We start from the raw sequence: 12305 nt of genomic DNA, 5'->3' as shown, positions 1-12305 counted from the left end.
CATCTGCAGCCTCCTTCATGCCGAGCTGCTCCTGACTGGGCCTGGTGGCATTGCATTGCCCGTCACAGTTAAAGTGACCACTACCCTCACCATCTCCAGATCCTTCCAGGGCACCATCGGTGACATTGCCGGGGTCTCTGTCGCCTGCCCAGAAGTGCATAAGACAGGTCACCGATGGTTTGTTTCTCAGTTTGTTTGTCAACTTCCCCATGGATGACCTCAGCCAGATGGAGAGGGCAGTGGGTTTCCACTCTGTGGCTGGCTTCCACGGGTACAGGGTGCAATCGAGCACCTCCACACGAGCCAGGACTATTCATCAACAGAAAGGGATATCACTCCATCAACGCGCAGCTCATTTGTGACCTTCGGAAAATATTTCTTCACGTGTGTGCGAGATTCCCTGGCAGCTGCCATGATTCATTCATTCTGAGGGAATCCAACATCCCGCCCCTCTTCCACACACCAAACACCCTTAAGTGTTGGCTGCTTGGAGATAAGGGATACCCCCTGCACATATGGCTCATGACTCCTCTGAGGAACCCCATCAGCGAAGAACAACGTCGACACAACAACAGTCACATTGCTACCAGGTCTGTCATTGAACATGCGATTTCGGTGTCTGGATGGGTCTGGGGGAGCGCTTCAATATGTCGCAATAGAGAGGGTTACTAGTTGATGAGGCCCCATGCCCTCATCCAGCATCCACATCTGCCATACACATTGAGGAGGAGGAGGAACCCATTGGCAGAGCAACGGCTCACCTGGCTGTTCGTGAGACCAGAGAGTCACTAATATTTGAACGCTTCTCATAAGGAGATCACAAAGTGAAAATAGTCCAGTGCTCAGATCACCTGGAAAGAGCAACGCCAACACCATCTCCGCCAACCCCCCTGCACAAAACAATCCTACAACTACACATACATCCACTGTAAACTCACCCACTGGGTGGCATCAAGTCTCACCGTTCATGATGAAGCACATGAAAGAGCGCTATCAAAAAGGCAGACAATGGGCAAGACATGGCAGCAGTGGTGAGAAGTGTAACATTTAATGTGAATTTAACAAAAACCAAATATAAATGAGAAACATGACAGTCTGTCAAACACCCTTGTGCATACCCATTGTGATCACAAAACCATATTTCTACATGATGCATCCCCTATGGCAGGTTGCTCATGTTCATGCCTTGACTGCTTAGGTGTTTTCGGCCTACGCCCCCTGGGTTTTGGAGCCCGTGAGGGCTCCGCCAAAGACTGCTCCACCTGCACCTGTGCAAGGGCAGACTTGGCCACCTGGAGAGGAGGCAGCATTTCTGGTACTGGTCGAGAGGTGGGAAACAGGTGAGAGTGGGAGTGTTTCGAGTGGCGTCCCCACTTCCATGCCCCCTTTCGCTGTCATCCCTCTCCTGGGCCAGGCCCACATCACTCCTACCCTGCCGGACAACAGTTTTTTAAAAATTCATTCATGGGATGTGGGCGTTGCTGGTGAGGCCAGCATTTATTGCCCATCCCTAATTGCCCTTGAGAAGGTGGTGGTGAGCTGTCTTCTTGAACCGCTGCAGTATGTGTGGTGAAGGTTCTCCCACAGTGCTGTCAGGAAGGGAGTTCCAGGATTTTGACCCAGCAACGATGAAGGAACGGCAATATATTTCCAAGTCGGGATGGTGTGTGACTTGGAGGGGAACGTGCAGGTGGTGTTGTTCCCATGTGCCTGCTGCTCTTGCCCTTCGAGGTAGAGGTCGTGGGTTTGGGAGGTGCTGGCAAAGAAGCCTTGGTGAGTTGCTGCAGTGCATCCTGTAGATGGTACACACTGCAGCCACTGTGCGCCGGTGGTGAAGGGAGTGAATGTTTAGGGTGGTGGATGGGATGCCAATCAAGTGGGCTGCTTTGTCCTCAATGGTGTCGAGCTTCTTGAGTGTTGTTGGAGTTGCACTCATCCAGGCAAGTGGAGAGTATTCCATCACACTCCTGACTTGTGCCTTGTAGATGGTGGAAAGGCTTTGGGGAGTCAGGAGGTGAGTCACTCGCCGCAGAATACCCAGCCTCTGACCTGCTGTTGTAGCCACAGTATTCATGTGGCTGGTCCAGTTAAGTTTCTGGTCAATGGTGACCCCCAGGATGTTGATGGTGGGGTATTCGGTGATGGTAATGCCGTTGAATGTCAAGGGGAGGTGGTTAGACTCTCTCTTGTTGGAGATGGTCATTGCCTGGCACTTGTCTGTTGTGAATGTTACTTGCCACTTATCAGTCCAAGCCTGGATGTTGTCCAGGTCTTGCTGCATGCGGGCATGGACTGCTTCATTATCTGAGGGGTTGCGAATGGAACTGAACACTATGCAATCATCAGCGAACATCCCCATTTCTGACCATATGGTGGAGGGAAGGTCATTGATGAAGCAGCTGAAGATGGTTGGGCCTCGGACACTGCCCTGAGGAACTCCTGCAGCAATGACCTGGGGCTGAGATGATTGGCCTCCAACAACCACTACCATCTTCCTTTGTGCTGGGTATGACTCCAGCCACTGGAGAGTTTTCCACAGGAGAGGACATGTGTGATGCCTTGGAAGCCCAGTTGCAAAGTTTCTGTCCGCCTGTTTACCGCGGCAGAATGTTGTTCACCCTGAGTCCAAATGGCTGTAGTCAGGACCTGAATGGACTCATTTGTGAGCCATGCTTGAAGTTCAATGGAAGCTAGCCTTCTCTCCATCGCAGACATTCCCGCACTTAACTGCGACACTATCTCAGAAATTATCTGACATCCCTGCGCCACTATTCCACTCATGCTGGAGCTGGACTCCTCCATCCTCTGGGCTATTGTGGAGAGTGTGCACGGCATCAGTACCCCGCAAATGTGCTGCTGTCCCTCAATCATTCTCCTTTTAAAGGATGGCCCCTGGCGTCCAGCATCTTCGTCCAGCTGAGCAGATCCTGGAGAGGAGTGCGCTCTCCAACGCGGACTCTCCACAGCTGCCCCTGTCACTAGTGTCTGCTCATGCTCACTTGCGTTTGGTGACTCACCAGGTGCCAACTCAACTAACTGACTACTAGGATCCACCGAGGTGTGAGTATCTGCACTGGTGAATGGCACACTAAGATGTGACGGTGCACCCTCAGAGGCTGGGAGCTCCTCTGAGGAATCACCCTCTCCCATCACTTTGGTCATTGAAAGGCCTGGAAGAGAACAGAAGGCAATATTAACCATCATCACAGATGTGTATTGTTGTGATGTGCATACAGACGTGTTCACTTTTGCTGACCTTGTTAGGTCATTGAAACGCCTCCTGCACTGGACTCAAGTGCGGCAGATGTTGCTGCTGCTCATGACCTCCTCTACCACCTCGAGCCAGGCCTTCTTGGTGGCAGGAGCGGGGCGCTTCCTCCTAGCTCTGTCCTCCTCCTCACCCCGGCCAGCAGCACTTCAAGTGAGGCATCATTGAATCTTGGAGCTGGCTTGTCCCTCTGCTGTTCCATTCTACGTGCTTGCTCCAGCAAAAGCCATTGGTGCAACGGCCCTTTAAATCCAGACACTCCAGCTGGCAGCAGGTTATGCGGGTGCGCAGTCCACCCGCTGAGCAGCTTTCGGACGGCAAACCTGGAAACAACGTTAAGGGGCACCAATTAAGTTGCGATCATGTGGGGAACGGTAAGATTTTATTATTTGGGTTTGCCGCGCGCCCATTGACCCCCTCCCCCCCACCTCTGCTGCCATCCTGCTGCCTTATTAAAATTGTGCCCAACGTTTCAGGTCGAAGACCTTTTGTCAGAATTGGAAGAAGTATATGGTATATATAGCATTCTTTAACAACTTTGACTATTCTTTACATTTAGGCATGTCCTGCACTGATACTTTATGGTAATATCTGTGCCTTGCCTTTGTGCTGTTAGTCATGTAACTTGTTTCAGAGCTCCTGAGTTGCTGGCACTGTTTTGGCTCTTTGCATCGTCTAATGCTATGCTTGTTTCACCCTTTACATAGTGGAGGTCATTCTCCACCACCAAGTATTTGCACACGCTTTTCCATTGGGCTGGTCACCAGCGCATTCTGGATCTTTAGTAAAGCAAACTTTCTGAACTTGGTCCATGAAAAGTTTTCCCACAAGCATTGTGCACTTCACAACTGGATAAACAAACCTCTCATCATTTATACCATTTAAGTAGCTCTTTAGCTGTTTGAAAAGTGTCAATGGTGTGACATGATTGGTTGCTTGGTTTTTGTTCTTGCTAATGGAATTGCATCCTCATAATGTGCATGTTTGTCCAGGGGGTCATAAATCGCAATCAAAGAACAAGATTGTTTCCTGTTTTTTTTCACAAACAGGACAATATGGCTTGAAGTTGTTCAGTAAGCAATAACATTTGGAAAACCTCATCTCTTTTTGTTTTCTTTCATGTGGTTTTGTCTTTTGAAATGGATGTTTTATAGTTTCCTCTGTTATACATTTGAATTTCAATAGTTGTTCAATGCGCTTGACAGTACCTGGGGTCTGCAGTATGGATCGCGGTGGAGATCTGACTCTGAGTAAGTTCACTGTCTGATAACGAGAGGCCCCTTTGCCTGATGAGCTGCAGTGTGTGGGTGCCATTGGCTGCTTTTTTTGCTCTTGCCTCACTCTCTGTTTTGAAATTTATAGTTTAATTGGTTCTACAATTCCTGTTGGAAAGATTTTGTTGCTGTGAATAAATTTGTTCCAGGTCTTCTGGGGTGTAAGCAATTCAATTTTTGAAGCCTGATGGTGCATTTTCAATTTTAATATTAAAAACTGAGGTATCAGATGTTTGAGAAGTTTCAGTTTGTTATATATTGTATAAATTTGTGTTGTTTTTCATTTTGTGATTTCCATATTTTATGCTTGCAAGGAGATTTTGCTCTGTAGAGCTCTGTAAATAAGATTGGTTGCCAATTGAGTGTTTCTGTGGCAACAGGAACCTTGTGAATGACACAATTCATTATTTTTAACTGGTGCAAGGGAGGATACATGCTATGATTGCATCCTCACATGTGCACAGCAAATGGATCATTTTATTTGAGTGGACAAATTGTTGGGTTCAGAAATAATCTATTATAAATAAACCATTACATATGAATCCACACATGTGGTGTGCAAAGTTAGATTAAGTATATGTTTGGACCAAAATTATACTGTGTTTTGAAAGGCATGTGTCTCCACAATAATACTTGAAGTAAGTTGAAAATATGATTTTATATCAGTTAATCAACATAGTCTTATTAATGTGACATTTCATCACTAATAATTCTTTTAAAATGGTTAATTAAATAATGTTCACTTTTTCATTGTGCCAGATTGATCAGATCAATATAGAAGAGGAAGCTTTTGGATGGACTGAATCTCAGTATCCTCAGCGTAAAAACACCAGTGATGTTCTTCAACCGTACCTAAGGCTGTATGACATGACAGTAGAGTTCAACACCAAGTATAAAAGTTGGATGGAGGGACCATTTACTGAGGTCAACCCAGATCAAGTAGAAGCGGATGTAGGAAACTACTGGCGTGGTCTATACAAGTTAGAACGGACCTTTTCAGACTCGCCAAATGCAGCAAAAATTGCCAATACTGTTAGGAGAAAAGTTGAAGAATTCAAAGAGCACATTCCCCTTATTCAGGTTCTGTGCAACCCTGGTTTACGTGATAGGCACTGGGATGCCTTATCTGATATTGTGGGATTCCCACTCAAGCCTTCTGATGACACAACTGTTACCAAGCTTCTCACTATGAATCTTGAACCTTTCTTGGATCAGTTTGAGGGTATTAGTGAGGCTGCTAGCAAAGAATATTCACTGGATAAAGCCATGGAAAAAATGGTGAGCGAGTGGGAAGCAATAGAATTCGTTCTCATTCCATATCGAGAAACAGGAACTCACATACTTTCAGCTGTTGATGATATCCAAATGTTGCTAGATGACCATATTGTAAAGACCCAGACAATGCGTGGATCTCCTTTTATACAGCCATTTGAGAAAGAAATCAGGTAGTTCAGTTTTTTTTTGTCTTTGTGGAATTTTAAAAGATAATTTCAAGAAGTGTAAATGATACTTATGGATCTTTGCAAAATGTTTAACAATTTTGAACAAACACGTACAATGAATTTAACAATAGTGGTTAGGGGAGATAAACTGAAGTTTCTTAATTTTTTGGTCTCTATAGTTAATTTAGAGTAAACCATACAACTGGGAAATCACGGGGATGTAAATCTCTATAAGAGATTTTTAAGTGAGTACAATGTAAATCTCTTACTAGCATACAATACATAAGAGTTCTGTCTAACATGGTTATTTCATAGAACAATCATAGAATCATAGAAAGTTACGGTACAGAAGGAGGCCACTCGGCCCATCGTGCCCGTGCCGGCCGAAAAAAAGCTATCCAGCTTAATCCCACTTTCCAGCACTTAGTCCGTAGCCCTGTAGGTTTCGGCACTTCAAGTGCACATCCAAGTACTTTTTAAATGAGTTGAGGGTTTCTGCCTCTACCACCATTTCAGGCAGTGAGTTCCAGACCCCCACCACCCTCTGGGTGAAAACAATTTTCCTCAGCTCCCCTTTAATCCTTCTACCAATTACTTTAAATCTATGCCCCCTGGTCACTGACCCCTCTGCTAAGGGAAATAGGTCCTCCCTATCCACTCTATCTAGTCCCGTCATAATTTTATATACCTCAATTAAATCTCCCCTCAGCCTCCTTTGTTCCAAAGGAAACAACCCTAGCCTATCCAATCTTTTCTCATAGCTAAAATTCTCCAGCCCTGGCAACATCCTCGTAAATCTCCTCTGTACCCTTTCTAGTGCAATCCCATCTTTGCTGTAGTGTGGTGACCAGAACTGTATGCAGTACTCAAGCTGTGGCCTAACCAATGTTTTATACAGTTCTAGCATAACCTCCCTGCTCTTATATTCTATGCCTCAGATAATAAAGGAAAGTATCCCGTATGACTTTTTAACCACTTTATCTACCTGTCCTGATACCTTCAGGGATCTGTGCATGTGCACTCCAAGGTCCCTTTGTTCCGCTGTTCCTCTACACCTTTCAGTATCCTCTCAATTATTGTGTACTCTCTTGCCTTGTTTGCCTTCCCCAAATGCATTACCTCACACTTCTCTGGATTGAATTCCACTTTTCTGCCCACCTGACCACTCCATTGATATCTTCCTGCAGTCTACAGCTTTCCTCTTCACTATCAACCACACAGCCAATTTTTGTATCATCTGCAAACTTCTTAATCAAGCCCCTCACATTCAAGTCCAAATCATTAATATATTTATATTATCCTTCGAACACTTTTTCTTCTGCTGTTAAATCACAAAGTTGGAATTGGATTGTTGTAGAAGACCAGCTCAGACCATATTTCATCTCATTCTTCCTGCAAAGGCTTAAATCTGTATCTTTCTAATGAACCAAACATTTGTCCATTTCCTTTATGAATGCTTCAGTAGAATTCACATTCAGTATCACCAGGTGGCAGTCTATTCTTTACATTAAGAACGCTTAAGTGCGAGATATATATATGCACTCAAATTATGTTCGGCTCAAGGTTTCCTTAGTTTGTAATCTTGTCTCCCTAATCCTGTTCTCTGATCCTAGTTGAGTAAAAAAAATAATTTCTCTTATATCAACATCAACAGTTCTTTTTATGATTAAAAAAAATGACTTCTTGTTTATTTTGGGGGAAGAACTACACTGATTACTTGAGCACAAAGTCTAAGCTGACACTCAAGTGCAGTATTGAGGAAGTGCTGCACTGTTGGAGGAGCCGTCTTTCGGATGAGACGTCAAACCGAGGCCCCATCTACCATGTCAGGTGGACGTAAAAGATCCCACGGCACTATTCGAAGAAGAGCGGGGGAGTTCTCCCTGGCATCCTGGCCAATATTTATCCCTCAACAAACATCACTAAAGCAGATTACCTGGTCATTATCACATTGCTGTTTGTAGGACTGTGCAGATTGGCTGCTGTGTTTCCTACATTACAACAGTGACTACAAAAGTATTTCATTGGCTGAAAAGCGTTTTGGGACGTCCTAAGGTTTTGAAAAGCGCTGATATAAATACAAGTTTTTCTTTTTTATCTAACAATATCATAAACACGTTCAAGAAACCTTCTTCTGGTTATTATTTCTAGTAAAATGGTAAACATATTCTTTTTGAACAGGTTTACAATTTCAGTGGAAATACCAACCAAAAGGATTTTTTTTAATCAATGCATTAAAATGTCGCTACCTACAGGAACCAGTGTAACTCTTTTTTGCTTTTTTCCACTAAGGATAATTTTTGCTTTTTTATCCTCACCATAACTCATGAATTTAAGGCCTGCTACTATTATTATTGTTTTTCTGGGAAGCCTTTCTGTTACGTCTGCATCTTTTGTAAATTATGATTACCAAAACTAGACAGGAGTGTTTCTACTGCAGTCTCAGGATTTGTACTCTTTCAGACTGAAAGCTTGTAAAAAAAAATTGAAAGCTCTGAAATACTTACTTTTCTCATTTTTAAGGGGCTCTATTCATTAATACTGTAAACATCACCAAATAATTTCTTTTAATTCCCCCGATATTCATTACAATTTCCCCTTTTTTTTATCTTAGTATCTTTTTACTTTGCTTTTGTTTGTTTTCTAATGTCCTTTCTTTCCCATTGCCTTACACAGATTAAAATGTTATCTTCTCCTTTGCCATTACTCCAACATGCCTATTTAACCACTTGGGTACTTGCTGTACATAAGCCTGAAGGTATGGTGGTGGTGTGAATTGTAGCAGCAATGTACAGTACAACAGAGTGACTGAGTACATGTTACCACTCTCAGCCATACTGTTAGACAGTGACAGTTGCTCTGAGAGGAGGCCAGGTATGTTTCAACAATGTTGGGAAAAAAAGTTAGAAAGGGATGTATTGCCAGTTTGCTGTCTTGTACCTCCTATCTATTGGTTCAAGGGTAGCTTGGGTGGAGGCCTGGAGCAGGGTATTTACCTCTTGACATGCTATGCAAAAATCAGAAAACAAGAAAAATAGGACTGAAGTTGGAAAGTAACATACCCAAAAAATAATGTAAGTCCAAGTGTCTGTTTTTTATAACACAGGGAATGGGAAGGTAAACTGTTGCTGCTGCAGGAGATCATGGATGAATGTTTAAAAGTACAGGCAACCTGGCTATACCTGGAACCTATTTTCAGCTCTCCTGACATCATGGCCCAGATGCCTGAAGAGGGAAGACGGTTTACCGCTGTAGATAAGACTTGGAAAGAACTTATGAAACAAGTTTTAATGGTAAGTTAAATAATAATTGAATGTTAGTGATAATATTACCACTCAGGAAAATGATAACTAACTGTAGCGAAAGTGAAGACAAAGTCTGCATTTACTGGCCTGCATATACAAATGCTCTTTCACTGATGCAAAAGACTTTATTGAACTAATCAAAACTGCAAGATTCGTGACTTAAGGACTCTTTACAATTATTTAATTACTCCAATATCATCAATATAATATCCGTATAATTTTTCTTAGCATTTTTTTCCCATCTATTTTCACTCCTCCCATCCTCTCCCGAAGCTGTTGAACTCTTGTTACGATACGCCTCTACAGGCACGATTACTCTTTGGCATCTGGCCTAAGCAGCCATTATTTATATCTAAGCCTCATAGTGACTGTTGTTCAAACTCAGGATTATCACAATTGAGTTTGAACTTATCCTCGTCTGATACCCACACACGTGCGCTTCCAGTGGAATGACGGCTAGCAATCAAGAGTGGGAATGCTGCCCGATTTCCTTATCCTAAACCTGAACTGCTGAAACCAGTTATAGCACTCCTACTACTGCCCTAACTGAGATTAGCTAACTCAGCACAGATCAGGGATCATGTACTGGTTCAGCTATTCACTGTGTAAACTCCCTGAGCCATTGGGGGAGCAATTATATTTCTTATTAAGTAATTATTGTGAAATCTTTTCTTTTAAAGTGCTTATCTTTTTAGTAGTGAACCACCTGGTCTTGAAACAATGTTGTATTTGTGATGTGCAGTGAATTACTGAGATCATAAGATGATGTTCCTTTCTAGCAATATAATTTTTACTGCAAGTTAGTTGATAATTTTTGCACATTGAACTAGGGAAACAAATCCATAAATGAAGTTCAGAAAAAATCTGCACCTTGCATTACTTTACACAACAATATAGAAGCTGGTATTTGTTTCGATTCCCATTTGTCTGTAGCCTGCAGTACTTAAGCACCTGGATATCTCTAAGTGATGATATATCCTTCTGCATTTCCTGTGCAACTATGTAGTGCTGATATGATTTGTGTATGTGCCTTATATATATATATAATGTAAGATCTTGCTGTTTAAAAGCATTTTGTGGAACAGGTCACCAGCTCTCATTATGCAGCAAATGTTCAAAGGTTCATGATTTTGTAATGCAAAAGTGTTAACTTGGCATTTCTCTAGAAATTCAATTAATTTCATTGGTCTGGAATAAAATGTGTCTGACTTGGTGAAAACCATTATTAAGCTGTCAGCTACTCAGGGTAAAGGCCATAGAGAATCCATTGGTAAATGACAAGATAGTTGCCTTCAACAGAAATTGTTTTGACCCATTGGTGAAGTACTTAATCATAGACCTATGTACAATATATTAAAATGTATTATTGTGATGTATTGTAATTCTGTGTCACATGGACTATGAGTGTCAAAATTCTACATACTAAACACATTTACTCGATTAAATCTTTTTAGTTCCAGGATGAACTGACACGTTATAGAAATCTGCAAGCTTTACTAAATCATTTTCATATACCTTGAATTATTCTTAAAAATGCCTTGTTTGATAACGTAGCTGGAAATCACACAAAAGCATGGCAAATATTAAATGCGCACCATCCTTGCTAAATAACAATAGAAACAGTTTAAAAAGTTAGATTTCCAGTAGGGCTGTCAACCGATTTAAAAAAAAATCTCAAAAATTTTAATCTCAGTTAATATTTGTTTTAATCGCATATTTAATTGATATCGTTGTCACTGGTGTTGCTAACTATTTACATGCCAGCTTTATGATGATCATTTCTGGCTGCCATGTTGGTTATATTGGCATCTGTTTTGGCCTGTGTGCCAAAATGTCAACATTGTCTTTATTGTGAGCAGGGGGTGATTTGTCTGCTGAGGCAAAGGTTGATTGTAAACCGAATAAATTATTAGAAGGATCATTATACATGTTACAATAACAGCATAATACCAAGACAGTTAGAGGTACTCAAAAATCTCTTACCTGATAATTAAAGGAAAAGTAATGAAAATTTACTTTTCAAGTCATTCCCAGCCTTTGGTGAAGATAACGTGTTCCTGAGTGGACTGTTTGGTGTAACTGAGTGGATGGCATCCTGCTTGACCCCAACTCTGCTTCTCAGGCTTTCCAATTCCATCCTCACCCTGCTTCCTCCTCTCTGGGGCTTTCCGTCCCCGTATCCCATTCTCGCCGTGCTGCCTCCTCTCCTCGTAACTTCTGCATTAAAAAATGAACCAAAAAAATCAACGTGTTAATAGCAGAAGTTAACTGTGATTAATTGACAGCCCTAATTTCCAATACTTTAGGCACTAAACATCATAACCACCTGTAGTATCCAATTTGCTTCACCATCTGTCATCTCATACCGTTTTTCTGCTTGCAGCACCATATTTAACTAGCTATTTAGGAGTTACCTTGATAGCATACCGATACCGATATCCCTCTACACTGTGAGCTGGCAGTGAAGGGGCGGGAGGAATTGGAAAATATAAGCGAGAAAGAGGTACTTAGATTTCACAATGTATTCCACTTATGATGAGGAATTCTTGGTTGCTTCTCTGAAAATTCAATTAACTTCACTGGGCAGGGGTAAGGTATGTCAGACTTTGCAAAAAGAATTATTAAGCTGTCAACAACTCAAGGTAAAGGGCACAGTAAATAACACTTGTGGTTTATGTTATTTTCCTCTTGTAGATTACTGTGCATCGTGTGTATATTTTTGATAATGGTGCTGCAAAAATGCTGCTGCAGCTCTCAAAGAATTAAGGTGCTTTTTGGTGTCATGAGTACTTCTGTGGCACTGTAATATATTAATTGATGTAACAACATTCAATATATGTACAATATTTTCCATATCTCACAGAGACTTGAGCACATCACCTAGGCTGACACTCCAGTGCAGTACCGAGGGAGTGCTGCACTGTCAGAAGTGCCGTCTTTTGGATGAGACATTAAAACAAGGCCCCCCCTGCCTTCTCAGGTGGACATGAAAGATCCCATGGCACTATTCGAAGAA

General features: G+C 42.2%; 1 protein-coding gene across 1 annotated transcript in view; it reads left to right on the top strand.

Annotated features, from left to right (window-relative positions):
* The window catches only part of dnah7 (dynein, axonemal, heavy chain 7), a 338773-nt gene that overhangs the window by 51465 nt on the left and 275003 nt on the right, over positions 1 to 12305 (top strand). The window contains 2 exon segments of the mRNA XM_067987762.1: positions 5302 to 5987; positions 9091 to 9277. Of these exon segments, the coding sequence (XP_067843863.1) occupies positions 5302 to 5987; positions 9091 to 9277 (873 nt within the window).

Source organism: Heptranchias perlo, chromosome 7 (genome assembly GCF_035084215.1).
Source record: "Heptranchias perlo isolate sHepPer1 chromosome 7, sHepPer1.hap1, whole genome shotgun sequence".
In the NCBI taxonomy this organism is placed as follows: Eukaryota; Metazoa; Chordata; class Chondrichthyes; order Hexanchiformes; family Hexanchidae; genus Heptranchias; species Heptranchias perlo.
Note: the sequence above shows the minus strand (reverse complement) of the source record. Positions and strands in the feature narration are given on the sequence as shown.